Below are 27746 nucleotides of genomic sequence, written 5' to 3' on the forward strand. Positions count from 1 at the left end.
AGAAGGACCAGTTGAAGGGCCAACGGTGTTCACAGATGCAGGACGAAAGATGAAGAAGGCTGCGTGTGTTTGGCAATCCGATAATCAGTGGCAGAAACACGTGATCACCGGTGAACCACGGGACAACCTTCAAACCTTAGAACTGAAAGCAGCGTGTTGGGCATTGGGAAGCTGGAACAATACACCTGTAAACATAGTATCAGACTCATTGTACGTAGTTGGTGTAGTACAGCGCATTGAAGATACCTTGTTGAGAGAGACAAAGAATCAACATCTTGGTGAAATGTTTATACAACTGCGTAGTACTCTTCGACAGAGAAAACATGAATTTTGTATTATGCATATTAGAAGTCATCAGTGGACCGTTGGTTTGGGCGAAGGTAATGCTAGAGATGATGAAGCAGTCAGCTGTCTGGCAATAACTCCTCCAACAAATAAGTTTGAAGAAGCTCGTAACAGCCACGAGATGTTTCATCAGAATGCAAAGTCTTTACATCGACAGTATCAAATACCCATAGCAGATGCAAAGGGTATTGTCCGCTCCTGTCCTCAGTGTAGTCATCATGGACCTGGTTTAGGGGTGGGCACTAACCCAAAAGGTCTGAAGGCACTTCAGGTTTGGCAAATGGATGTAACACATGTGCCTGACTTTGGGAAACTTAAGTATGTGCATGTCACAACTGACACCTATTCTCATTTTATATGGGCCACTGCACAAACCGGTGAAAAGGCATTACATGTGGAGAGACACTTAATGTCTTGTTTTGCTGTCATGGGAGTACCTGTAGAAATAAAGACAGACAATGGCCCAGCGTATAGTAGTCAATGAGTCGCTAGGTTTATGACAACTTGGGGAATTAAACACGTTAAAGGGATTCCTCACTCCCCAACGGGGCAAGCAGTTGTTGAAAGGGCAAACCGTACCCTGAAGGATTATCTTCAGAGACAGAAAGTATCGCAGGACACAGATGTAACTAAACGGCTGACTAAGGTGTTGTTTACCTTAAACTATCTCTCCCTAACGGAGGATAGAGAGGGACCACCTGTTGTTATACATCACCAAACAGCGCGAGGGAACCAAACAACTACAGTTCCTGGTTTGAATGTGTTGTATAAAAATATGGCTTCAGGCGTATGGGAAGGACCTAATCCGGTGTTATTTATTAGTAGAGGTTATTTTTGTATCTCCACAGATAAAGGATCTATATGGGTCCCTAGCAAGTTTGTGCGACCTGTATGTCAAGATCAGAAGACGGAAGAGAAGACTCAGAGTGAGCAGACAGAATAAACTGTCTATGTTGTAAGGGACGTAAACTGCAGGTATTGTGCCAATGTATGCTATGTGGGGTAAAACGGTTCTGTAAGCCAAAGCTTAAATGTAAATGGTGTGAAGGGTGTATGGACAGTAAATTGAGTACTGTGCGTTTGATTAGTAACCAGGCATAAAGCAAAAGGAAACATATGACTAGTGCAATACTATGCTGATTGGAGACAGCACACATCATCAGAATCTGTGAAAACCCAGATTTGCGGTGTGGAACATAGTAAACCCATTTTTATATATGAAATTTGGTCTGTTTTAGAACAGGATTGGGAAGAAACTAAAAAGATTTTTTTAAAACGAGTTGGCTGAAAAAAAATTGTGGAAATTGTAGGAGTAAACATGTTTGAGTGGTGGACTTAGTTTACGGTCTTGATGAAGTTTTTACCCATTGGCCAAAGTATTTTTGACATCTTGCCTAGGACAAACATATGGGTGACATGGGCAAATATCACGGGAGTAACAGACTTTTGTTTAAGTCTGCAACAGGCAGACAACCCCTTTAGAACTTGTTTAATTGGTATTCCCCAGCAAGAGAATGAAACCAATTTTGATGGTTTTTGGAATGTTAAAGCAGTGAATCTGTCTTCCAATCAGAATGGTACATGTCTGAGTCCAAATGGGCAATATGTTTGGCCTTCTATGCGTAATGCAGCGTGGCAGAAGATGGTTACAGAGAATTTAAATCAGCCACATCATTTATCTTTGCAGGAGTTTAGACCTATTGGCTAGCGTTGTACCTGTTGAATATGTCAATGTTACTGCAACTGGTATGGCAGACTGTACCCACATGTCATCACCACTTCAACCCGTGAATGGCACTGGAGCAATTTGGTTTGGTGACCCGTGGCAGTTATGGCTAACACATCAAGGTGAACGGGGGTTTTATACAGGGTTTCAAAATCTAACCGGTTCACCTATTTGGGGAGAATTGAAAACTGGGGGTTTCCATGTAGATGTATCAAGGGGTTATCAGTTGCCACCGGGAGTCTTTCTGATATGTGGGTGTGGATAACTGGCTAGCTGAAAAAGTTCACATAGACATAGTCCAGCTGGCTGGACAAAAATGCACATCGCTCTCAGCTTATCTGAAGTAAAGCAAAAATACACTGTCCCTGGCTGTTCTTGTTACACAGTAACAGGAAGATTGCAGTGGGAAAAGAATGTTACAGGTGGGAACAGATAACTACAGAAGAGAAACTAGGGGCGGGCTTGGTATTTAGGCAACTAACCAATAATGAGCTTAACTTTTGTAATATGTATGAGCTAATTATAACAAGGCATAAAAGATGACTGTAAGGGACAATAAACGAAGTCTGCTGATCACTCATATTGAGTGACTGTGTCTTTCTTCTGTCGCGACATGTGGGGACAGAGCGTGGCCAGGGGTTCCTTTGTATCCTGTCAGTGGACCATATTATTTAGGGCGTTTGACTATGTTTGCTCCACATATGAAAGACTTATTAAAAATGACTCAACAGTCTCACAGATCACAGAGGACACTGCGCACCTTTGATGAAACATGTAATGACCGAGTCGATCTACAGTCTGTAACAGCAAATGTCCTAGCCTCCATATTTATGCCGGGGGCAATAGCAGCATTAAATGCTAAGAATATACGAAGGTTAGTGTGCTGGGGAGAGAAACAATTTAATCTTACATCACAGATTTTAAATTCGTTATTGCTTGATGTAGATAGTGTTAGGCATGCTACGCTACAGAAAAGGGCTGCAATAGATTTTTTATTATTAGCACATGGACATGGTTGTGAGGATTTTGAAGGGATGTGTTGTATGAACCTTTCCGATCATTCCATATCGATGCACAAGAAGTTGTCACAACTGCAGGGAAACATGAAGCATATTCTTGCTGATGATAATCCCTTTGATGAATGGTTGAGAGGATTGGGGATAACAGGATGGTTAAAGACGTTATTGATGGAAGGAATACTCTTTGTTATAATCATTGTTGTAATGTTTTTAGGTTTTGGCTGTTTATTTTCTTGTTTGAAGAAAGGTTTAACATCTATTGTGAAACAGACAAGGGTTGTCCAAAAAGAAAAGGGGGATATGTAGAGGAATTTTTAAAGACCGAGGACATATGTTACCATTGTCCGGGTTGGACAACCCAGGCCTGTTAGTTAAAGCTGCAGAGCAACTTTAAATTGTCCTGGGAACACGCAGGGTGAGAAAGAAAACAAGCTATGCACAAACAAGAAGCCAGGTGCAGAGCAAGCCCTGGGAACCGTGAAATCAACACACTCTCATTGGCACACTCTGATCAGGCACCTGCAGCATGCTCACCGATCAGCAACACAGACACCTGCGTGACCAGAAACTTTTATGCAATCACCTGTGTGTAAAGTCGTGTGAGTGGTCGGTTTAAGTTATAAATATGACCTGTTTGTTTAATAAAGTGAGCACGGCATGTAGCCATATTGGTGTGATTGTCGTGACTTGGCCGACTCTCCACGGGGGACCCTCTTCAAATAACTATATAAACTATTTCTGAAACTTCTTCCTGCAAAGCCTTTATGGCATCTGCAGTGTTGCTGGCTCTCCCTTCCATTACTGCAGATATATTTATCATTCTCTTTTCCAATTCAGCAACCCTCAACCAAGGAATAAACCACTGTGGTGAAAACTTATTAAATTGATTGCTGCTTATGAAAAAGCCTTTGTTTTTAATTAGGGATTGCTTAACTTGGACAGTGAGCTTTAGGGAGCTCAAGGACAACCTTAATGAGCAGGTGGTGTTTGTCTTGAGCCCCCCGAACAAGCAAGATATGAACAGGACCATCCAGACAATAAATATTGTGTGCAGCTGTGCCATGACGGTAACTCCACCACGCTTGAGCGTCTGGCCAATATCCCTGGCATGTGTGAACCTTAAAAATCATAAGGTACTGCACGCCTGCACTTAGCCTAAACTTAAACGTTTGCATACACTAGGTGTGTAAACTATTTTTGTTTTTCACTGAGTATAAAGGCAGGCAAGCTCTGGGACTGGGCCAGAAGCCTCATCTACGGTTGAACACACCGTGTAGGAATTTTCCCAGTTACTGAGAAACTTATTTTCATAGTAGCCGCTTCTTCTGATTTCCACTTTACCTCAGAACTCCTTTTCATCCTGGTGTAATGGATCCAAGAATCAATTCCCATAAGTTTTACTGCATTATTAGTTATCAGTAATACTAAATATGGTCCTTTCCACTGCTCCTTCAAAGACTCGTCCTTCCAAGTTCAAAGATGCACTTGATCTCCAGGTGGGAAAGGATGCACCGGCATGTCCAATGGTACAGGTGCTCTCTGTTGAATATACCTGTACAATGAGGAAGGAGTCTTTCCCAAAGACAATATATTCAGTTAACACCTGATCACCAGTAACATGCATTTGGTCTTCCTTTCCTGTTAAATTTACAGCATAAGGTCTTCCGTATAATACTTTAAATGGACTCACCTTTTCCCTGACTTTTGGGGTGATTCTGATTCTTATTAAAGTGATAGGTAAAACATCTATCCTTTTTAAATTAGTTTCTTGATACAATTTAGCCAGTTGTTTCTTTAAAGATCTATTCATCCTTTCTACTTTCCCACTAGACTGGGGTCTCCGAGTTGTATGTAAATCCCATTTTATTCCTAAAAGGGCAGAAATTGTCTGTATTACTTCTGCTATAAAGTGTGGGCCTCTGTCTGATGAGATCCCACTTGGAACTCCAAATCTTGGTATAATCTCATTTAATAATCTCTTTGTTCCCTCTCTAGCTCGATTGGTCCGGTGCGGGAAAGCTTCAGGCCATCCTGAAAAGGTATCTACCAATACCAAAAGATATTTATAATTATTGCATTTTGGTAATTCAGAAAAATCAATTTGCCAATATTCTTCCAGAATATTACCTTTCTTTACCTCTCCAGGTGGAGGTCTTAATTCCACTTTAGGATTATTTTACAACATATTACTTATTGGTTTACTATTTGATCAGCATAGCTTTCCATCTTTGGCCCTACTGCGTATCTCCTAACACTTGTGATTGATTATAGCATCTGCTCCCATATGAGTTCCTTTGTGTGTCTGCTGTAGCAACTTCTGTGTTATGGGAGCTGTTACCAAACATTGTCCAGTAGATGTTACCCGCCATCTGTCTGAAGTCCTTTTACATTTTAGCATCTTAGCTAATTCATTCTCCTTTTCATTGTATTTGGGCACTTCAGTTCTCATTACATTTTGAGGAATCAAGGCTCCCATTATTGCTTCGTTGGCCGTTCTCTTTGCTGGTTCATCAGCCTTACGATTCCCTCGTATGACTTCAGTATGCCCAGGTTGGTGAGCCTTACAATTAATTCAGGCCACTTCCTTAGGTTTATGAATTGCTTCTACTAATAATTTCAATATTTCTGATCCATGCTTAATAGGTGACCCTTGTGAGGTTAAAAGTCCTCTTTCTTTCCACGTTGCCCCATGCGCATGTATCACTCCAAAGGCATATTTAGAGTCAGTATATAGATATTGGCTTGTTTATCCTGTGACAATGTCGGAGCTCTAGTCAAAGCAATTAATTCAGCTTTTTGTACTGAAGTATTTGATGGCAAGGGTTGTGATTCAATCACATCCTCCAGAGTTGCCACTGCATATCCGGATCGTCGCTCCCCATTCAGCACAAAACTGAGAGAATCTACTCCAGATTTTCCAGTCAAACATCCTTCAGATCTGGCCTATTGGAAAAGACTTGTTCAATAGTTAATATATAGTCATGCTCTAGGTTTGTATCATCAGATACCAGCAACAAAATAGCAGAATTCAAAGAGGTTGTTACCTTTAAACTGACATCGTCCAGTTCCAATAATACTGCTTGACATTGGATCATTCTACTAGGTGATAACCAGTGATGTCCTTGTTGTTCCAGCACTGAGGTCACAGCATGTGGTACAAATCAAAGTCTCTAATCCAATTTTTGCTCCCATTTTCATAGGATATTGTTTGCTTTTCTTTTGTTTGGTTGGGGTTTTTTGTTACCATTTTTGAGTTCTGTTTTAATTCTACTTTATTGGTATGGTGTTAGCTTTCCCCGGTACTTCAGTAGCCCATATCAACAGAAATACAGCATCCAGGATTTCTTAGGAGATTTCTGGTTCACTTCGTTGTTCCCCTTGCAGCAGATATAATTGCACCTTCCAGGCATTTTCCGGTGGGATATGCAACTGAATGGAATTCTCAAAACTGTTTTTGGGGCCTGTAGTTTACTAAGTAAATCCCAACCTGAGAGGTATAGGGCATTCCGACATATACAAGGATTCATGTATTAAAGTTTTACCTCCATTTTGTCATTCCATTGGTTTAAAAAATGGCCTTAATTCTCTCTTTCCAGTAACCCCAAAACCTGGAATATTAAATTTACTGAGAAGCCCCTTACAATTAGTTACTATGGAATAAGTTGCTCCTGTATCTATCAAGAAATCTATAGTTTTATTTCCCAGCTTTATTGGCACCAGGGGATCTGCTGGGGATGCCTCTAAGCTCACCCCTACTCCCTGTCAATCTGAATCTTCCATACCAATCATAAGTAGGTCTGCCTCTGGAATGGATGCAGACGAAGGGTATCCAATTAGTTGATTATTTCTTTAGACATTAATTTTTGCAATGTCCTTTTTCCTTGCAAAGCATACACTGATCTTTCCCCAGAGAGATTCTATTCCTTATTTTTCCTCTTATTCCTTGTCCTTTTCCACACCCTTGTCGTCTCAGGAAACCTCTTCCCTGAGATGAAGTTTGGGCTTGGGTAAATGTAGCTGCCAAAATTGCGGCATTTTTTTTCTTTTTCTTTCTGTTTATCCTCTTTTTTCCCTCTCTTCCCCCCCCCCCCCCAATTCCTCTCTGTTATTATAAACCTTATAAGCAATTTCTGTCAACTAAGATATCAACATTCCAGACGTACCATCTACTTTTTGCAACTTTCTTCTTATATCTGGAGCAGACTGCCCCACAAACAAAGGAATATAAGTCATTTATCCTCTTCTTTTCCTGAGCTTTCTCCAATACCATTTTTTTTCTTTAAGCAAAAATCTCTTCCTATTATTAAGAATACTATCCTGAAACCATCAAGTGCACATTCTCTTCTTCATTTTTCGTTTTCAAACATCTTTTCCCAATACTACAAGCAGAACAACACCGAGGCAATTTCTTTTTATCCTCTATCATCATCAATACATTAGAATCAAATATCATCAATTTATATTTCCTTCTTCTTTCATAAATTCTCAAGGAAAAAAACAACCACTAAACCCACATATGGGACTTCATTTTCCTTCACATCTATAAACCACCATTAATTGCAATACTTTATTACAATTTATACTTCTGTTCTTAGGTCATTTCTCCTGATCATCTACAGGTATACAAGGGCCATCAATGATTACAATATTCTACCAATTTTTTTCTGAGTGAGGGGATCACCCCCAAACTTGCTCCAATATCTTAATATACAGCCCAATGGAGAACTCTTAAGAACACACCCCCCTTCAGTAGAATGTCCCCATGTTACAAAGTTTTCAAAATTACAGACACCCAACACTTAAACAAAATCTGGCAAACAAATCCAATAGAGACAAAATCTGGTAAACAAAATTCAAAAAAGTTTCACATTGCCAATAAAATTTCAAATTACCTATACACAAAATCTAGAAAACAATATTGAACAAAGTTTCAAATTCCAATAAAGTTTCAAATTACCAAAAACCAAAATCCAGACTCTGGGTGTATGTAAATCCATAAGTTTCAAATTCCAATAAAGTTTCAAATTACCAATACCCAAAATCCAGACTCTGGGCGTATGTAAATTCATAATAGTGTATGGATTTACACAGTTTTGCACATCAAATATCCTGGTGGGACCCTAACCTACAATACCAATAGCTCAACAATGTGTATATAATTTGAATATTCCGGGGGGACTCTAACCCACAGGGGGGACTCTAACCTACTCTCCAATACAAGTTATTTGTAAGCAACCTAATTATTTATGACCAAAGTTGTTAATATCCCAGAGACCTGTTGCAGAAACTCACCTGGTCAATGAATTGGAGAGCCTTCCCCAACATACTTCGATGCGTGCTTGGGGTCCTCACGATTCCTCTGGTCTTTCAAGATTCTGGAGAGCAAGTCCCACCTGGGTGTCGCGACGGAGGGAAGACGCAGTCACTCAATATGAGTGATCAGCAGACTTCGTTTATTGTCCCTTACAGTCACCTTTTATGCCTTGTTATAATTAGCTCATACATATTACAAAAGTTAAGCTCATTATTGGTTAGTTGCCTAAATATCAAGCCCGCCCCTAGTTTCTCTTCTGTAGTTATCTGTTCCCACCTGCAACATTCTTTTCCCACCAAAATCTTCCTGTTATTGTGTAACAAGAACAGCCAAAGACAGTGTATTTTTGCTTCACTTCAGATAAGCTGAGAGCGATGTGCATTTTTGTCCAGCCAGCTGGACTATGTCTATGAGACCTTTTTCAGCTAGCCAGTTATCCACAATTCCCCCGTTTTTATTTTGGGCGACATAGGCCTGGTTGACCATTTTCAATAACAGCGTTTTAACACAGGAAAATACACAGCCAACTTATAAAATCTCAGTTCAGAAGTATAATTCCAGAAATACTTGAAAAATAAAGTTAGCTTGAAGATTAATTTAGATGCTCTTTCTGTTCCAGTGATATAAAAAGTTTAAAAAATTCAAAGGTAATTTTAAAGTTCTGAACATGGACTAATGCAAGCTCAAAACCCAAAAAGAAACCAAACTGATGTTTGACTAGGAATATTTGCAAATATTTTAGTGGAAAATCCCTGACCATTAACAATTTTCTGTCCAAATAACAACTGCCCTTATGCAACCAACCAGTCCATACATTTTCTAAAGAATACCTCATTGATATCAAAGAATTAACAAAGGGGAAAAATTAGTTCTAAGCTATATACATTCATAAGTGGATTTTTCAATAGTTACGTACAGATTTACACACTAAGCCATAATGGCTTGTAGGTGATACACACAAGAAGAGTACGTTGCTTATCTGTCTGAATGTCTATGCTAAATTTGACAACTATGCCACAAGCCAAGCCTACATGGGTGCTGTGTGTTATGCACGTTCCTTAACAAACAGAAGTATAATAGACATATTCCCAAGATCTAGTCCCCGAACTAATTATATTATTTTGTAGCCAATTAAGGAAAATAACACAAATGTGCATATCTACATGTGCACACACCTTTTAGTTCAGAACCGATCTGTGATAAAAGGCCTTAGCCTTATGGCATCATCGAATCTTAACGAGTACAGTAATTAAAAATGCAGTCTTACTGTAAGTGCGATTTATGCTGACATTCCCTCATGCTACACGTGAGTATTTCTCACTCAACTGCCTCAAGTTAAAATAGTAGTATTTGTTAATATGTATTAAAAAATCATTAATTCTCTACAATAGCAGTTGACTTCCATAACACTATGTAAGCAAAAGAGGCTTAAGATGGGTTTTCTGAATACTAACAATTTATTTTAGACTGTCTAAACTCAGGTCTTGAAAGATTTCACTCTGCCAGACATAGAAACACTGTTGCACTCCAGTTGTGATATCCCTTTTCCCAAGTTGTCACATGCACATCTCACTCAAGCAACATTATTGTTAAAGTTTCTCTCTGCTACATAAAAGCATATTGCACTTGTAGACTTAAAAGACAGCACCCTTACTTAGATTATTACCTTATTACCTCATAACTCTTAGGATATCTTGTATCTGTGATTTCATCACTTCAAAAATTCACCAGAAGCAGATAAAACCACAGCCTCAGACTAAACTACACCTTAAGTGCTGATTCAAATAAAGGCATTCTCTTCAGATATGCCTAATGCTTACAAATAATTTTGGCTGGTTTTGATCAAGAAACTATTATTACAATAATGATCAAAAATAATAATCCCGTTTGCAAAATGCCTTTAAGACAGCCTCCTAGTCCCAACCAATTTCCACATTCAGAATACAGCATAAATACAGAATACAGAATAAATTATCTCCATCAAGGCAAAAAGGCTTCTCTTTAAGCACAGAGATGATTGCTAGTTCAAGGCAGAAACCCAATTCTTGTAGGGGACATCTGAAGCACTTTTTTTGGTGGGTTTGTACTCAATTCCGTATTTTTCCTTGAGAAGCTTAAGCTGTTCCTCTTGTTTCAGGAGTGTCTCCAACTCTGATTTGTCGAATAGGTCCGTATTTCCCAAAGATATCATACATTTCCTCCGCTGTGATTTTATACGGCAGGTTCCGAATATAAAGGACCCGATTGACCTCTGGGGGCAGCCAGATGTCAGCTCGCTTGGCCGCTTGCATCGCCATGGCGCCGATCGGAGGGGGGGGGTGGGTGCCGCCTTGGAGAGAAACCGCGGCCGGGAAGGGGCCTGCCGGGCCGCACGCCGCCGCTCGCCGCTGCCGCGGGGGACCCGGATGCTATCCCATACGTTAATAACCCGGGTAATTCCTTTTTACAATCTATGTCCCGAACGCTCCGCTTTTCTAAAAAGCATTTGAGCGAATCGTACGTCGCTTGTCTCTCCATACCTTCGTCAGCGCTGTTGCAGCCTTTGCGAGACTTCGGCGACGCGTGGCCGGCGGGACCCTCTGTAGGTGCTCCCGGGCGCGGGGACTGTGCCCTTCCGCCTCCTGCGCTGCTTTCAGGACCGGTACCCGAATCTCCGTCGAACCGTGGCTCGCAGGTTCAGCCCTCTCTAGGGTCCCTGTTCGGGCGCCATTTGTCGCGATGGAGGTGTGAGAAACTATGGACTAGGGTATTGTTTATAAAGATTTATGTTAGGCCCAATGTAAAGGTCAGACAGCAAAAGATATAAACAGCCACAAGATACCGCTTGTGCAAGATAAGATAACCACCAGATGTCCAGGAACCGACAGAAACAGGACAAACTACCCCATATAAGGACATATGAGTGAGGGGTCAACTATGGGACAAAGGAGGAAGACTTCTTACTTCGGCCTCAACGACCACCAGAAGGCAGAAAACGACCCCCTAACAACAACCGAAGCATGCGCAGGGTACCTCCACTACCTCATGAACACGGGAGTAAAGATGTATAAAAAGGGACTGTTTGAACTGCTCAGGATGGCAGTTGGCGGAGCGCAGACTCCCCTGTCGTCCAGCGCTGTTTTTGCTCATATTCTACTTGCTATAATTAATAAAATTTTAATTGGATTATGATCCATTGTGGTCTCAATTTATAACAGAGGGAAGACACAGTCACTCAATATGAGTGATCAGCAGACTTCGTTTATTGAACCTTACAGTCACCTTTTATGCCTTTTTATAATTAGCTCATACATATTACAAAAGTTAAGCTCATTATTGGTTAGTTGCCTAAATACCAAGCCCGCCCCTTGTTTCTCTTCTGTAGTTATCTGTTTCCACCTGCAACATTCTTTTCCCACCGCAATCTTCCTGTTATTGTGTAACAAGAACAGCCAAGGACAGTGTATTTTTGCTTTACTTCAGATAAACTGAGAGCGATGTGCATTTTTGTCCAGCCAGCTGGACTATGTCTATGAGACCTTTTTCAGCTAGCCAGTTATCCACACCTGGGTTGCCAAATTCTGTTACCAAAAATCATAACCTGGAAAACTCTCCAAAGCAAATGATAGTTTAGAAAGCTGACATTGGTTTATTGCAGCACTGGGTACATGGGGGATCTTTCCTCCTAACATGCACACCAACATACTCGAGGGTACGCATTATATACAGTAGAGTATTTGCATATTCACATTACATATTCATTTCATTCACACAGAGGATTGTTTACAAGTTTCTCACTTCTAGTGCAAATTAGTGATTGCAACACCTTATCAGCTTGTCTTTTCTTGCAGCCAGAACTTTTTTCACTTGGAGACTTCTTTCTGCATAATTTACATAACAGTGTTATTATCATTATCTGTTCTTTCCCAAGATTGACTCCCTTGATTAGAAGTCCTTTCGGTCATTTAGCATGAAGTTTTAAGTAATAAATTAGTTCTTAAAGAATTAACTTTGAGAGTGTCAAACAAAAAGTACATTTGAGCAAAATACAGGAGTAGATGGTACTGTGCTTTGCACATCTATTTAATGGAGATGTACATATTGCTATGATGATGTATTTAATTGGTCTTCTGATCCCCAGAGTAAAAGAATATGAATCACTATCAAGGGTAAGCAAGGAAACACACATACTAGTTGTAGTCAAAAGTGAAGAAATCCTGTAGGAAGGTTTCCAATTTGTTTCTTAGTAAGAAAACTCTGAGATACTTGCAGAGGACTCTGGTAAACATATTAAATCAATGAAACAAAACAGCTAATAAAATTAAGGTTTAATCCCTTTGGCAACAAAAGGGTCAAGTGGAATGAAAAACTCAAGCCTGAAAATTACTTTCTTCTCACACTAACAGGTTACTCTTCAGAGAATTTTCACCACGCATTTGTCTGTAGGCTACAAGTTTTTTTCTGATGCAAATGTAACTAATGAAAAAGAAAAAGGGCAGGCCACCAACTGAAAGAAAAACATTTCATGAATCAAAGTCAATGCTTTCCTTTGAATATCTACAAGCCAGCACTGAACTGACTTTAATAAAGAATGAACACTGTACAAAAAAGTATGTCTTTTAAAAATGTCAGTTTTTTTCTGGCTATTGATCTGAAGACATGTTGAGGAATGCAAGATAGTTTTGGCAAGTAAATTTAAGCTGCAGTTACTGATGACAAAGTTAAATAACTTTGTAATCATAGTATATTTAAGACTCATTGATCAAGTTGCATGAGAAATGCTGGCTCCTAAAAATGTCACTGCATTGCTATGTGTTTGTGCACCCCAGACAACTAAACATCTGATCTTGTGTCATCAAGAATCAGTACCTTTATCAGTGAAGACTATCCAACCTAACTGAATACACTGGAATACAACTTAGGGAAGGCCAGCTACCTCCGTAGCCCTTGATCTTTGTGAACTGAGGAGAAGAGTAGGTAGGTTCATAAATGTTTAAATCAGTTGGATAACTATTGCAATGTGAAATCAGGGAAAGCAGAGGGAGAGAATAAAGAGTAATTTATGAAGCAATCTTTATTTATAAACACATGGGTGTTTATGCATAAAAATTGAAACTATTAGGCTCAGTTATGCCTTAGGATAATTTTTTTCCATATAAAAATCTCAGTCAGGTTTCAAACCATCAACTTGTTTCAAACCACCAACAAGGAGAAAAAGGATGATTTACAGAGATAATTCAAAACCAGTGCAATATCAAAATACAGTTTTCACATGTGAAAGAGAAACATGCTTTGGAACCTGAGCAAAAGGCTTTTTGTCAACTTTGTAAAAAGTCACCCTGTATGTTGTTTTCACTGGCATTTGTTCTGCCAGATTATTATGTTGCTCTTAGCAACTTCCATGGCCCCTAAGTATTTAATACACAGAAACTGCTAACTACTTAGAGAGGGCTACTAAAATTTTCAGCTAATACTGCAGGCAGTCTGACATACTGCTACTGAAAATGACCATACAGCCTAAAATTAAGAAAAAATGTAAAAAAAAAAGAAGCAGCCAAACATGATTATTTTATTTTTTAAATATACTAAAACACTTCCACAATACTTAGATACTACACCAGTTTACAGTCTTGAGGTCAAGTCTTTCAAAATAAATACACTGAACATTTATAACAAATGTCTTATGAATGCAAGTTTTCTCTTTATTATTTCAAGACCAGTTGGATAAAACTTAAAATAAAAACCTAACTCTGAAGCAGATAAGATACAAGTCCTTTTTCAAAACCAGGCATGAGACATGCCACAGCTAAATTTTTCACCAACAACAGTATCATCAGTCTGCAGTAAGCAATTTAATTTTTTTCTGGCACCAAACAGGCCACCACACAAAACAGCTCCACAAAACATGTGGTCATCTGTTATGATGATTTTGTATGAAATAATAATTTGTGCTTGCAGGGAACTGGCCTTTCAAAAATGGATATGAACAATGAGAGATTAAAAATAGTAATGGACACTTACTTATTTTAAAATTACTTGACTGGAGAAAATATTTAAAGAATAAGGAGTAACAGAATGCTGTGCATTAGGTATTGATGATGGAAGCTAAGGTTGGTGCTTTAATTTGCTTTAATAAACAGCTAAAACTGATCCTAAACAGCTCTACATCCATGGTACTGGTAGGAGGCCAATGTGTGCATGTCACTGAAAGGCACAGTAGGACCAATCTCATAAATGGCATCATCAGAGCAGAACAGCAACTTTTCAGTGCAGTAATCACAAAGTGTGAACAATGAGCCATCACTTCTCTCATCATGAACATAAAGCAGTGACCAAGGTAAAAGAGGAAAATAAACCTGTAACACAAAAAACACATTAAACTGAGTTTTGAACATTTTGATAGTGATGATTTTCCTACCATAACATATTTACCACCACGCATATTTTGCTTAATTAAATGGTACTGTTGCAAAAATTATATCCTAATTATATCACAAAACTCTTTTGAAATTTGGTATACAACTAAGTTCTCTTGCAAAGATTTACCTACAATAAATTCTTGGACATAAAACAAGTTTAAGGACACCTTTGCAGTCAGGACTGAATTATTACTGTCTTGTTCATTATATAATAAAAATCAACATGCTCACATGCTATTGAATGTTGTACCCAGAAATACATTTTAATAGTGCCTCATAAGGACACAGCTGTTTATAGGGAGCTAATCACGATATGTGGCAGAATGTTCTTCCTCACTACTTTACTAGTGCCTGAAAAGCAGACAGTAATACTTACTGGAAAGGTTTCTCTAGGGTTATCCTGCCTGAGTGTCTACAAGCTGCATCTGAATGCTTGCAGATATGCCACTTCCATAGCCTCCCTTGGACTGCATTTGGTTCTGAATTGAGCTCACCTGGAGACAGAAGGGAAAGGGGGTCAGAGAAAACAAGGCAGACAAGCAGAAGTGAACTATGGATTCTTCTTGCTTTTGGTTTTATTTTTTGGTTTGTTTTTCAAGTGCACTCTCACCATTAAAGCTACATTACTTTTGCATGAGGATATACGCAGAGTAGGCTTTCTGGAATTTTCACTTCTGCAGGCAGCACAGCAGGAGAGACAGAAGAAGTGGTGCTGATGCAGAAGTTTTTCCTCTATCCCAAAGAAAACTGGCTGATTCAGGCTCTCATTGAGCTGCTTGATTAATCAAGAAAATTAATCCAATCTTATCAGTATCCATTCCACTCTACCTGACAAGCTGTATTTTAGCTTGTTATATGGAAAACATTCTTTGCCAAGCATGATAAACCAGTGAAGTTAATACCATTACATTAAAAATGCAATAATCAATTTATAAAATATCTACCTAGTAACTGAAGTGTGTCGACCACACCACTCAGCTCGGTGTCATCTGCAAACTTGTTGAGGGTGCACTCAATCCCACTATGTCATTGATGAAGATATTAAACAGTACTGGTCACAATACAGACCTCTGAGGGACACCACTTGTCACTGAGCTCCATCTGGACATTGAGCCGTTGACCACTACCCTCTGGATGCAACCATGCAGCCAATTCCTCATCCACCAAACAGTCCATCCATCAAATCCATATCTCTCCAATTTATAGAGAAGGATGTTGTGGGGGACTGTCTCAAAGGCCTTACAGAAGTCCAGGTAGATGACATCCATAGCTTTTCCCTTGTCCACTGATGTAGTCACTCCATTATAGAAGGCCACTAGGTTGGTCAGGCAAGACTTGCCCTTGGTGAAGACATGCTGGCTGTCTCGTATCACCTCCCTGTCCTCCATGTGCCTTAGCATAGTTTCTAGGAGGATCTGTTCCATGATCTTCCCAGGCACAGAGGTGAGGCTGACAGGTTGGTAGTTCCCAGGGTTCTCCTTTCTACCTGTTTTAAAAAGAGGTGCAATGTTTCTCTTTTTCCAGTCACTGGGGACTTCACCTGACTGCCGTGACTTTTCAAATATGATGGAGAGTGGCTTGGCAACTATATCAGCCAGTTCCCTCAGGACTTTGGGATGCATCTTGTCAGGCCCCATAGACTTATGTGTGTTCAGGTTCCTCAGGTGGTCATGAACCTGATCTTCTCCTACAGTGGGAGAGACTTTACTCCCCCAGTCCCTGCCTTGTGGTCCATCCACTTGAGAGGTGTGGGAAAAGAGGTTGCCAGTGAAGACTGAGGCAAAAAAGTTGTTGAGTACCTCGGCCTTCTCCTCATCTGTTGTTACAGTTTGCCAGTGTTGTTCATCAGAGGGGGTACACTTTCTTTGACCTTCCTTTTCTGGCTGACATACCTTCTTTGTGTCCCTTGCCAAGTTCAGCTTCAGCCGTGCCTTGGCCTTCCTGATCCCGTCCCTACACAACTGAGCAACATCCCTATACTTTTCCCAGGATACCTGTCCCTGCTTCCACTGCCTGTGCATTTCCTTCTTGCCTTTTAGTTTGACCAGCAGGTCTTGACTCATCCATGTTGATCTCTTGCCTTCCTTTCCTGATTTCTTACACATGGGGATTGAGAGTTCTTGCACTCTATGGAAAGCATCCTTAAAGATCTGCCAGCTCTGTTCTCCTCCCTTGTCCCTGAGGGCAGTTTCCCAGGGGGTGCTATCAACTAACTCCTTGAACAGCTGGAAGTTTGCTTTCCTAAAATTCAGGGTCCTGACTTTACTCTTCACCTGAACAATATCCCTCAGGACTGCAAACTCCACCAGTGCATGACCACTGCAGCCCAGGCTGCCTCCAATCCTGACATCACTGATTAGCTCACTTTCATTGGTGACCATCAGGTCCAGTATCGCATCCCCTCTGGTAGGGCTGTCTATTACCTGGCTTAAGAAGTTATCCTCAGTGTAGTCCAGGAGTCTCCTGGATTGCCTACAGCTCACCATGCTATTTTTCCAGCAGACATCAGGGTGGTGGATGTCCCTCAGCAGGACAAGAGCCTGCAAGTGCGATGCCTCCTGTAGCTGGAGTAAGAAGGCTTTGTCAATAGGCTCTCCTGATCAGGTGGCCTGTATTAGACACCAATCACAAGGTTCCCTTTGTTGCTTGGTCTCCAATTCTTGCCCATAAACTTTCAAGCTGCTCATGGCTATTCTTCAGAGCCGGCTCTTCACAGTCTATCCATTTCTTGATGTAGAGGGTAACCCCTCCATCCCTCCTTCCTCACCTGTCCCTTCTAAACAGCCTGTAGCCATTGATAGCTGCACTCCAGTGATGGGATTTGTCCCATGAAGTTTCAGTAGTGGCAACTAGGTCGTAGCTTTCTAGCAGCATGGTGGCTTCCAACGTCTCCTGTTTGTTGCCCATGCTGCATGCATTGGTGTAGAGGCACTTCTGGGCTGTCAGCTGTTTCATCTTCTTAGAGGAACACCCCTTAATTCCTTTGAGGTATTTCACCAGTGTTTCCCTCTTGGTTCCTATTACCTCAGGAGCCCCTGGGTCATCTCCATAAAACTTCAAGTGTACTCCAGTGTACCCAGCACGTCTTGGAGCAACACGTTGAAGGCCCTCACTAGCATCCTGTCCCTCTAACATTGGTGTGTTGTTCCACAGCTTGTCACGGGCAAGCCTGATATTATCCCTCTCCCCCTTCAAGTCTATAGTTTAAAGCTCTGTCAATGAGCCCTGCTAGCTTGTGAGCAAAGACCCTCTTCTCCCTTTAAGAAAGGTAAATCCCATCTGATGCCAGCAGCCCTGGTACCGTGTTGGCCATCCCATTATCAATAAATCCAAAATTCTGGTGGTGACACCAGCCATAGAGCCGTGTATTAATAGACTGGGTCATTCTGTTTCTTCTGCAACTGGAAGGATAGAGGAAAAAATTACCTGTGCTCCAGATTCCCTTACCAACCATCCCATGGCCCTGAAGTGTCTTTTGATTGCCCTTGGACTACACGTTGTGGTTTCATTGCCACCCACATGGAAGAGCAGTGGGTAATAGTCTGAGGGCCATACCAGGCTAAAGTTTCCTAGTGATGTCCTTAACCTGGGCCCCAGGGAGGCAGCAGACTTCCCTAAGAGGAGGGTCTGTCTGGTATATTGGACCCTCTGTTCCACTCAGAAGGGAGTCACCTACAAATACAAATATAACCCATCTTTTCTTCCTTGTGCGGGTGGTCGTGATACAGGGAGTAGACCTTTCGGACCTTGGCAACACCTCTGATAGAGATGGACCGTCATCCACATCATCCATTGACTGGTCTTCCACATCCAGAGACTCATATCTTTTGTACAGAGGCACCTGGGAAGGCTAGGTGGGCAAGGAGGGGGTTGCCTGCCGCCTCACATGCATGTTTGTGTTAATGAGTAAAGAAGTATTAGTCTAAAATGCAGAGGCTGTTGCACCTAAAATAAACTCCAGCAAATGTAAGCTTGACTGCATTAGTAGTTCAGTGGCCATCTTCTATATGAAAATTTATGTAGGATACATACAATGTCAAAAACACTGACTAAAAAGCATGTCTAACAGAATTGTGGGCTGACAAGGTGGCACTCTTTCTGAAGCACTCTCCTTTTTAGACAGTCTAAACTGCAAGAACAAGCACAATAAAATGCTTTTTTCCTTCAAAGACAGCATTGCCTTCCCTATGATGATACATAATAACAAAGGTTCTTTTCTGTTTTACGTCTAATTTAGATAGGATAAGGATTCAAGAATTTTGAAAGGGATCACACCAATTAAAGATCATACAATCTGTTATGTTGTATATCTAGCTAATTAATTTCTTCCCTCCCCTTTAAAATCAGGAAATAAGATGGTCCTTGAGAAAGTAAACAAGAGAAAACTAAGTAAATGAGAAAAACTAAGAAAAGAAGGTGATGGGAATGAGAAGGGAACGGTGCACAGAGGGTTCCTACTGTATAATTTTGCCTTTGACAAAATAGCAAGGTTCTTTACAGAGAAGGCAAACAAACCCCAAAATATTTCAGTAGTCAGAAAACTACTGTACTCAGAAGCATGAGGATATATAATAAATAACAATGCTGATGAAAAAGGTTCAGAGCAGTTCGAATTTATTCACAAATTTATATGGGAAAAAGCTAATGAAATTGCAGGAGGTCTTCCTAAGATATTCAGAAGAGAGAAGGCAGAAGTAAGTTCATGAAGTAATATAACATCCATACTATAAAGGAAGTTAAGTAGCAGAAAAACACATGAAGAGAAGCCTGTGATCTTGGAATTTACACTGTCAAGAATTAACACAGAGACTGGATGAAATATTACCACAGTGAGTCACCAAGGAAGAGGCAGGAAAATAGGCAAATATGAAAAAGTAGAGATTTGTAATTCTAAAAAGAGAGAGAAATAGATTATTTTTTGCATGCTGTCTCTTCTTATCTGGGTTCAGAAAAATCACTCTAGTCACTGATGCAGCACATTATCCAAAAGAAAAAAAAGAGAAAGAGATACAAACAGTTATGAGTGTTAAAATGAAAGAAAAAGTCCATATAGAGAGACAATAATGATTATCTACTATCTGGAGATGAGTTGGGTGTTATGCAAGGCAAAGGTGAGGGCAAGTAGGGGAAAAAGTCTGAAGTGAGAGAGTAAAGCTTCAGACAACCAACACAAGCCTCCCATGAGGCTGCTCAGCTGTGACAATGGGAAAAGTTCTCACAGGAAGAGCAGCAAACATCTAAAAAGCAAAAAGCCATGCATTTTAAAAATTTTATTAAGAACACCACTCATTTAATTATTGTAATTTAAACATAGTTTTAAATATTAATGTAATATATTTCATTAAATAGATAATTAGCTTTAATTTAATTTTATCAAGCTGAAACAGTGCTTGTCTATTTAACTTGCTTACAGATGTTTTAGTATAAATTACTTCCAATCCATAATGTTGCTTTCAGGGAAAACCTGGTACTTTCTTTGCCATGTCAGATTTCCCAGTTTTGCCCTTCCCCAATGATTACTGAGTTATGAAAGTTTTCTTCTGATCGCAGTAAGCTGTAAAAAATCAAACTAGTTTCTAGGAAGCTACAAATGACCTCACTTGCCTACACTAAAACTGACTTTTTTCTTTACAGCTCTGTTCTTTATTCTAATACCCCTGACAGAACTCTCTCTTCCCCTTTGCTAAAATCCACCATAAAGAAATGACTTCTTTAAAGGGGATTATTAAGGTCAAGAAGTATTTTTCATCCTTATCTATATGCCATTCTTTTCTTAGATTGTGTATTAATGACCTTAAAAATATATTGACATTCCACAGAAAATATGAAATAGTACAAAATAAATTTATTCTCATAAGGTCACTTTCAATATATATCTTAGTGTATTGGGTATATGTGGCAAGGTTTTGGTAGCCAGAGGGGCTGCAGGGGTGGCCTTTGTGAGAAGAGGGGCTTCCCATGCAGGGCTGCCCTGTGTCAGATACAGCCAGTTCCAGCAGGCTCCACAACAGACCCACTGCAGGCCAAAACTGAGCCTATGAGCAAAGTTAGTGATTCCTCTGTGAAAACATATTTAAGAAAGGGAAAAACCACTGGAGAGAGAGGAGGGAGGAACAAAAAGAGAAACAACAGAGGGAGCACCAAGGTCAGAGAAGGAGGAGGTGTTCCAGGCACTGGAGCAGATACTCCCTGAGCCTGTGGAGGACCCACACCAAACATGGATATTCCTGAAAGACTACAGCTTGTGGAGAACCCATGCCCAAACAGAGCTTTAAACTAGACTCAGTAGGGGAAGGGGATGGAGTTTTGAGCAACAGAGAAGAACCAGGGGCTACTGATGTGTTAGGAACCAACAAGGGAACACCTGAGAAATGCCGCAAAGGAATTGGGGCTTGAACTTCCAAAAAGGTGACACAGTTGACAGCCCAACTGAAGTGTCTCTATACCAATGCACATAGAATGGGTAACAAACAGGAGGAGTTGGAAGCCACTGTGCATCTGGAAAGCTATGGCCTAATCGCTATCACTGAAATTTGGTGGGATAACTCACATGACTGGAGCTCTGCGATCAATGGCTATAAACTCTTCAGAAGGGACAGGAAAGGAAGGAGGGGCAGGGGGTTGCCCCTTATGTAAAAAAATGGACTGACTGCACAGAGTTGCCTTCGAAAGACAGCGATGAACAGGTTGAAAGCTTATGGGTGAAAATTAGGGGCCAAGCCAACAGAGGAAACCTCATGGTTGGTGTCTACTATAGGCCATCTGATGAAGAGGAGGATGTTGATGAAGTGTTCTTACTTCAACTACCAGAAGTATCACACTCACAGGCTCTGATCCTGCTGGGGGACTTAAACCACCCTGACATCTGCTGGACAAGCAGCACAGCAAGCTGTATGCAGTCCAGGAGACTCTTGGAGTGTGAGGATAATTTTTTAATCCAGGTGATACACAGCCCAACCAGAGAAGCATTACTGGACCTGTTGCTTACCACCAAAGATGAACTATTTGGAGAGGTCAAGATTGGAGGCAGCCTGAGCTGCAGTGATCATGCCCTGGTGGAATTTGTGATCTCAAGGGATATGAGCCAGGTGAAGAGTAAAGTCAAGACCCTGAATTTTAGGAGAGCAAACTTTCAGGTGTTTAAAGAACTAGTGGATGGGACCCCCTAGGAATCTGCCTTCAGGGATAAAGGAGCAGAAGAGAGCTGGCAGCTTTTAAGGACATTTTTCTTAGAGCACGAGAGCTCTTGATTCCCATGCATAAGAAATCAGGCAAGGAAGACAGAAGGCCAGCATAGCTGAGTAAGGACCTTCTGGTCAAGCCGAAGTGCAAAAAGGAAATGCATAGGCAGTGGAAGCAGGGACACGAATTCTGGGAAGTATATAGGGATGCTGCCCAAATGTGTAGGGATGGGATCAGGAAAGTGAGTGGGACACACTCACTCACTCTAACCCGCGCCCTACATTGGGACTCACTCAATCACCCACTCTGAGTTGCTTCCTTCAGTGGGACTCACTCACTCACTCACTTTGAGCCGCTTCCTACAGTGGGACACACTCACTCACTCAATCTAACCCGCTTCCTACAGTGGGACACACTCACTAACTCTAACCTGCTTCCTACAGGGGGACTCACTCACTGACTCAAACCCGTGCCCTACAGTGGGACTTACTCAGTCACTAACTCTAACCCACTTCCTACAGTGGGACTCACTCACTCACTCTAACCCACTTCCTACAGTGGGACTCAGTCACTCACTCTAACCCGCTTCCTACAGTGGGACTCACTCAAACCCGCGCCCTACATTGGGACTCACTCACTCCCCCACTCGGAGCTGCTTCCTACATTGGGACTCACTCACACACTCACTCTAACCCGCTTCCTACAGTGGGACTCTCTCAGTCACTCACTCTAACCCGCTACCTACAGTGTGACTCACTCACTCACTCACTCAACCCGCGCCCTACAGTAGGACTTACTCACTCACTAACTCTAACCCACTTCTTACAGTGGGACTCACTCACTCACCCACTCTGAGTTGCTTCCTACAGTGGGACTCACTCACTCACTCACTTTGAGCCGCTTCCTACAGTGGGACTCATACACTCACTCACTCTAACCTGCGCCCTACAGTGGGACTCACTCACTCACTCTAACCCGCTTCCTACAGTGGGACTCAGTCACTCACTCACAGTAACCCGCTTCCTACAGTGGGACTCACTCGCTCAATCTAACCCGCTTCCTACAGTGAGACTCACTCACTCACTCATTCTAACCACCGCCCTACAGTGGGACTCACTCACTCACTCTAAGCCGCTTCCTACAGTGGGACTCAGTCATTCCCTCACTCTAACCTGCGCCCTGCAGTGGGACTCACTCACTCATTCTAACCCGCTTCCTACAGTGGGACTCACTCACTCACTGATTCTATCCAGTGCCCTACAGTGTGAGTCAGTCACTCACTCACTCTGACTCGCTTCCTACAGTGGGACTCAGTCACTCACTCACTCTAACCCGCTTCCTACAGTGGGACACACTCACTCACCCACTCTGAATTGGTTCTATAGTGGGACTTACTCACTTACTCTAACCCGATTCCTACAGTGGGACTCAGTCACTCACTCACTCTAAACTGCTTCCTACAGTGGGACTCACTCACTCACTCTAACCCGTTTCCTACAGTGGGATGAATTCACTCACTCTAACCCACTTCCTACAGGGGGACTCACTGACTCACTCACTATAACCCGCTTCCTAAAGTGGGACACACTCACTAACTCTAACCCGCTTCCTACAGTGGGACTCAGTCACTCACTCTAACCCGCTTCCTACAGTGGGACTCACTCACTCACTCAAACCCGCGCCCTACATTGGGACTCACTCACTCCCCACTCGGAGCTGCTTCCTACATTGGGACTCACTCACACACTCACTCTAACCCGCTTCCTACAGTGGGACTCACTCAGTCACTCACTCTAACCTGCTACCTACAGTATGACTCACTCACTCACTGACTCAAACCCGCGCCCTACAGTAGGACTTACTCACTCACTAACTCTAACCCACTTCCTACAGTGGGACTCACTCACTCACCCACTCTGAGTTGCTTCCTACAGTGGGAATCAGTTGCAGCTGAATTTTTCAAGGGATGTGAAGAATCATAAGAAGGGCTTCTACAGGTGCATTGGTCAGAAAAAGAAGGCTAAAGAAAATGTATACCACCCTCACCTCCCTCCGATAAATAAGACAGGAGATCTAGTGACAACCAACATGGAGAAGGCTGAGGTACTCTGATTGTTTTCCTCCATTTTCACTGGCAATCACTGTTCCCACATCTCTCAAGTCCCTGAACCTTAAGGCAGGGACTGTGGAACAAAGTCCTTCCCATCGTAGGAAATGATCCAGTTTGATATCACCTGAGGAACCTGAACATACACAAGCCCGTAGGATCCAGGGTCCTGAGGGAACTGGCAGATGTAGTTGCCTTGCCACTCTCCATCATATCTGAAGTCATGGCAGTCAAGCAAAGTCTCCAGTGACTGAAGAAAAGGGAATATCATACCCATTTTTAAAAAGGAGGACCCTGGGAATGACCGACTGGTAAGCCTCACCTCCATGCCTGGTAAGATCATGGAGCAGATCCTCTTGGAAGCTATGTTGAAGCATATGGAAGACAGAGAGGTGATTGGAGACAGCCAGCATGGTTTCACCAAGGGCAAATTGTGCCTGACCAACCTAGTGGCCTTCTACGCTGGAGTGACTGCATCAGTGGACAAGAGAAGAGCTACAGATGTCATCTACCTGGACTTCTGTAAAGCCTTTGACGTGGTCCCTCACAACATTCTTGACTCCAAATTGGAGAGAGATGGATTTGATGGATGGACTATTAGGTGCATAAGGAATTGGCTGGATGGCTGCATCCAGAGAGTTAATCAATGGCTCAATGTCCAAATTGAAACTAGTAACAAGTGGTGTCCCTCAGGGGTCCATATTGGGACTGGTACTGTTTAATATATTCATTAATGATGTAGACAGTGTCCTCAACAAGTTTGCAGATGACACCAAGCTGAGTGATGCAGTTGATATGCTAGAGGGAAAGGATGCCATCCAGAGGAACCATGACATACTGGAGAAGTGGGCCTGTGCGAATCTCATGACGTTCCACAAGATCAAGTGCAAGGTCCTGCACCTGGGTCAGGGCAATCCCCAATATCAGTACAGACTAGGTGATTAATGGATTGAGAGCAGCCCTGCAGAGGACTCCCCCTCTACTCTGCTCTTGTGAGACCCCACCTGGAGTTCTACATCCAGCTCTGGGGACCTCAGCACAAGAATGAAATGGACCTCTTAGAGCGGGTCCAGAGGAGGGACACAAAAATGATCAGAGGGATGGAACACCTCTCCTATGCAGAAAGGCTGAGAGTTGGGATTCATCCTGGAGAAGAGAAGGCTCCAGGGAGACCTTATTGCAGCCTTTCAATATATAAAGGGGGCTTGTAAGAAAGATGGAGAGTCTTTTTACCAAAGCCCGTAGTGACAGGACATGGGGCAACATTTTTAAATTGAAAGAGGGTAGATTTAGATTGAACGTAAGGGGAAAAGAAATTACAATAAGAATGGTGAGACACTGGAACAGGTTGCCCAGAGAAGTTGTGGACGCCCCATCATTGGAAGTGTTCAAGGTCAGGTTGGACGGGGCTTTGAGCAACCTGGTCTAGTGAAAGATGTCCCTGCCCATGGCAGAAGGATTGGACTAGATGATCTTTGATGGTCCCTTCCAACCCAAATCATTCTATGATTCTGTGAAAAGGAAAGGGTGCAGAGAAAAACCACTATGTACTGACCATAACCCTCTCCACACACACAGAGCTCATTGGGGCAGGTCAAGGAGGAGTGAAGTTCAGCCTGGGAAAGGGAGGAGAAAACTTGTTGGTTTGATGTTTGTCTTTTTGTTTCTCACTATATGAATCTATTTTAATTGGCAATAAATTAAATTATTTTTCCCCAAGTTGAGTCTGTTTTTCTTATGACAGTAATTGGTAAGTGATTTCCTGTCTTTATGTCGACCCACAAGCTTTCTCATCCTATTTTGTCCCTCTGTCCCACTGAGGAGGGGGAGTGAGTGAGTGGCTAGGTGGGATTTTGGCTGTTGGCAAAGGCTAACCCACCACTCAGTCTCTGTTTTCCACTTTCAAAGACATAAAAATACTTATAGTTCCCATCATCTACAGGAAGCCACAAAACCCCATTTGTGACATCAGTGTTGCTTGCTCTGGAAATAATTCACATCACAAATAGTGAGAAGCTCAATAAGTACACACAATAAGAATATTTGTGTGAACTATAAACTAAGGAAAGTTACAGAGTTTTATATAAACAACATTTTAACAATATTTAAGAAATCTAATTGGAATTCTAAGATACTTTAAAAGATTTTTTTCTGAAATACTCTAGTATATTTTAATATATACTTCTATTTTAGTTCATACATGTTATTGGAATAAATTTAAGAAGTACTCTACATATACCTTGTATAATTTTAAAAAAATGTACTTTGTGTTGTCAGTAAATGTAGGAATTGTTAATATGATATTCCATAATCTTAAACGCAAGTGGTTAAGGCTTGGAATTAAGACACTAGCAGGTTGTTTTTCAGCTTTACAGAAACTCATAACTCAGTTGAGAACCACTCCTTCAACTAATTGTTTCAGCCGCAATAGTCATGTTCCCATATTGTATCAAAGATGAAATATTCGTCATCCACTCATGCTTACTGAGTTCATTCCACTGAATAGGTCTCCTGATCCTACATGAGCCGTGTGAACAAAGTTTGTTGGCTTCCCAATCATGCTTTGGTCAATCCGCCGTCGTCTTTTCTGAAAGGCATGTAAAGAAACCATCTGATTGAGATTCATTTAAAAACACATTTGACATACATGTAGAAGTTAACTGCCCATAGATAATTTCATACACCATAGGCTATTTTCATAGGAGTATGTGGGAAAATCACCTTGAGGGGGGGGATTAGAGAAAATTTGAGTCCTAATAGAAGCATAGTATTACAGAAAGCTTTTTAGGGAAATAAACAATTGCCACTTTCAGATGGTTGGCATGCACAAAATCTACATCACCACAGTTCCCTAAACCACACAACACAACCTGCTATCCTAGAGGAGCAGTGGAGGGTGGAGCAGAGTGGAGACACCACGGCCAGGCTCTGCTGTACTCCCTGCAGGATTGGGAACATGATGGTACCATACAGCCGATAAGCTGCATAGCGGCTGTAAAATATATGAGATGTCTGTTGCTGAGCCAACAACTGTGGCAAAGACCAAGCAAGAGCCTCATTATCAGTGAGAGAAGGTTGGGAACTAGGCCCCCTCAGCACTTCAAAGCCTTCTGACGAAGACATGCTAACTGCTAAAAGAAAAACTGCTGAAGAGACAAGACTCAAGGATGCTAGGGTAAAATAATTGTGGTAGTGGGAGATCGCAACCTCCTACCTCCTACTCAAATGGCCCCCCCAAAGAGAGTGAATACCCCGCTTGGGGAGCATGTGTAGGAAATTTAGAGTGAACTGTATCTTTAAATGAAAGCGAGATAACTTTACACCAATCATAATAAAGGAATGTATGACTAGAGTCACTCAAGCTCCACCTGAGAGTAAAGAGAAGCATAAAAAGGAGAAGCATAAAAAGTGAATGAATGAGGGGAACAAGTGGGGAAGACACCACTGAGAACAACTTAAGGAAAGATGCCACTGAGACTGACTCCTGGGATTGGCCGACGGGCTGAGCCTTGCTTCTCCCCCCACTGGAACGCCTTGGGTGAGACTTAAACTAAGCACTTTTTCGGGAGACTCTAGAGATATTTCTATCTCTAGAGTTACTTTTTAATATTTGTAGCCAGACTGTATTGTTTGTAACTTTTTCACACATTTTTTA

General features: G+C 41.6%; 1 protein-coding gene across 1 annotated transcript in view; it reads right to left on the minus strand.

Annotated features, from left to right (window-relative positions):
- Window positions 1–13930: 13930 nt before the first annotated feature.
- LOC119140884 (CDC42 small effector protein 2) overlaps window positions 13931–27746 on the minus strand; it is a 50098-nt gene continuing 36282 nt past the window's right edge. Inside the window, exons 2-4 of the mRNA XM_037372549.1 lie at window positions 26577–26678; window positions 15179–15296; window positions 13931–14739 (exon numbers count right to left, since the gene is read on the minus strand). Coding sequence (XP_037228446.1) covers window positions 15198–15296; window positions 26577–26678 — 201 coding nt within the window. The 3' untranslated portion in view covers window positions 13931–14739; window positions 15179–15197. The remainder of the gene's footprint in view (window positions 14740–15178; window positions 15297–26576; window positions 26679–27746) is intronic.

The sequence above is a fragment of the Falco rusticolus genome, chromosome W (assembly GCF_015220075.1).
Source record: "Falco rusticolus isolate bFalRus1 chromosome W, bFalRus1.pri, whole genome shotgun sequence".
Lineage (NCBI taxonomy): Eukaryota > Metazoa > Chordata > Aves > Falconiformes > Falconidae > Falco > Falco rusticolus.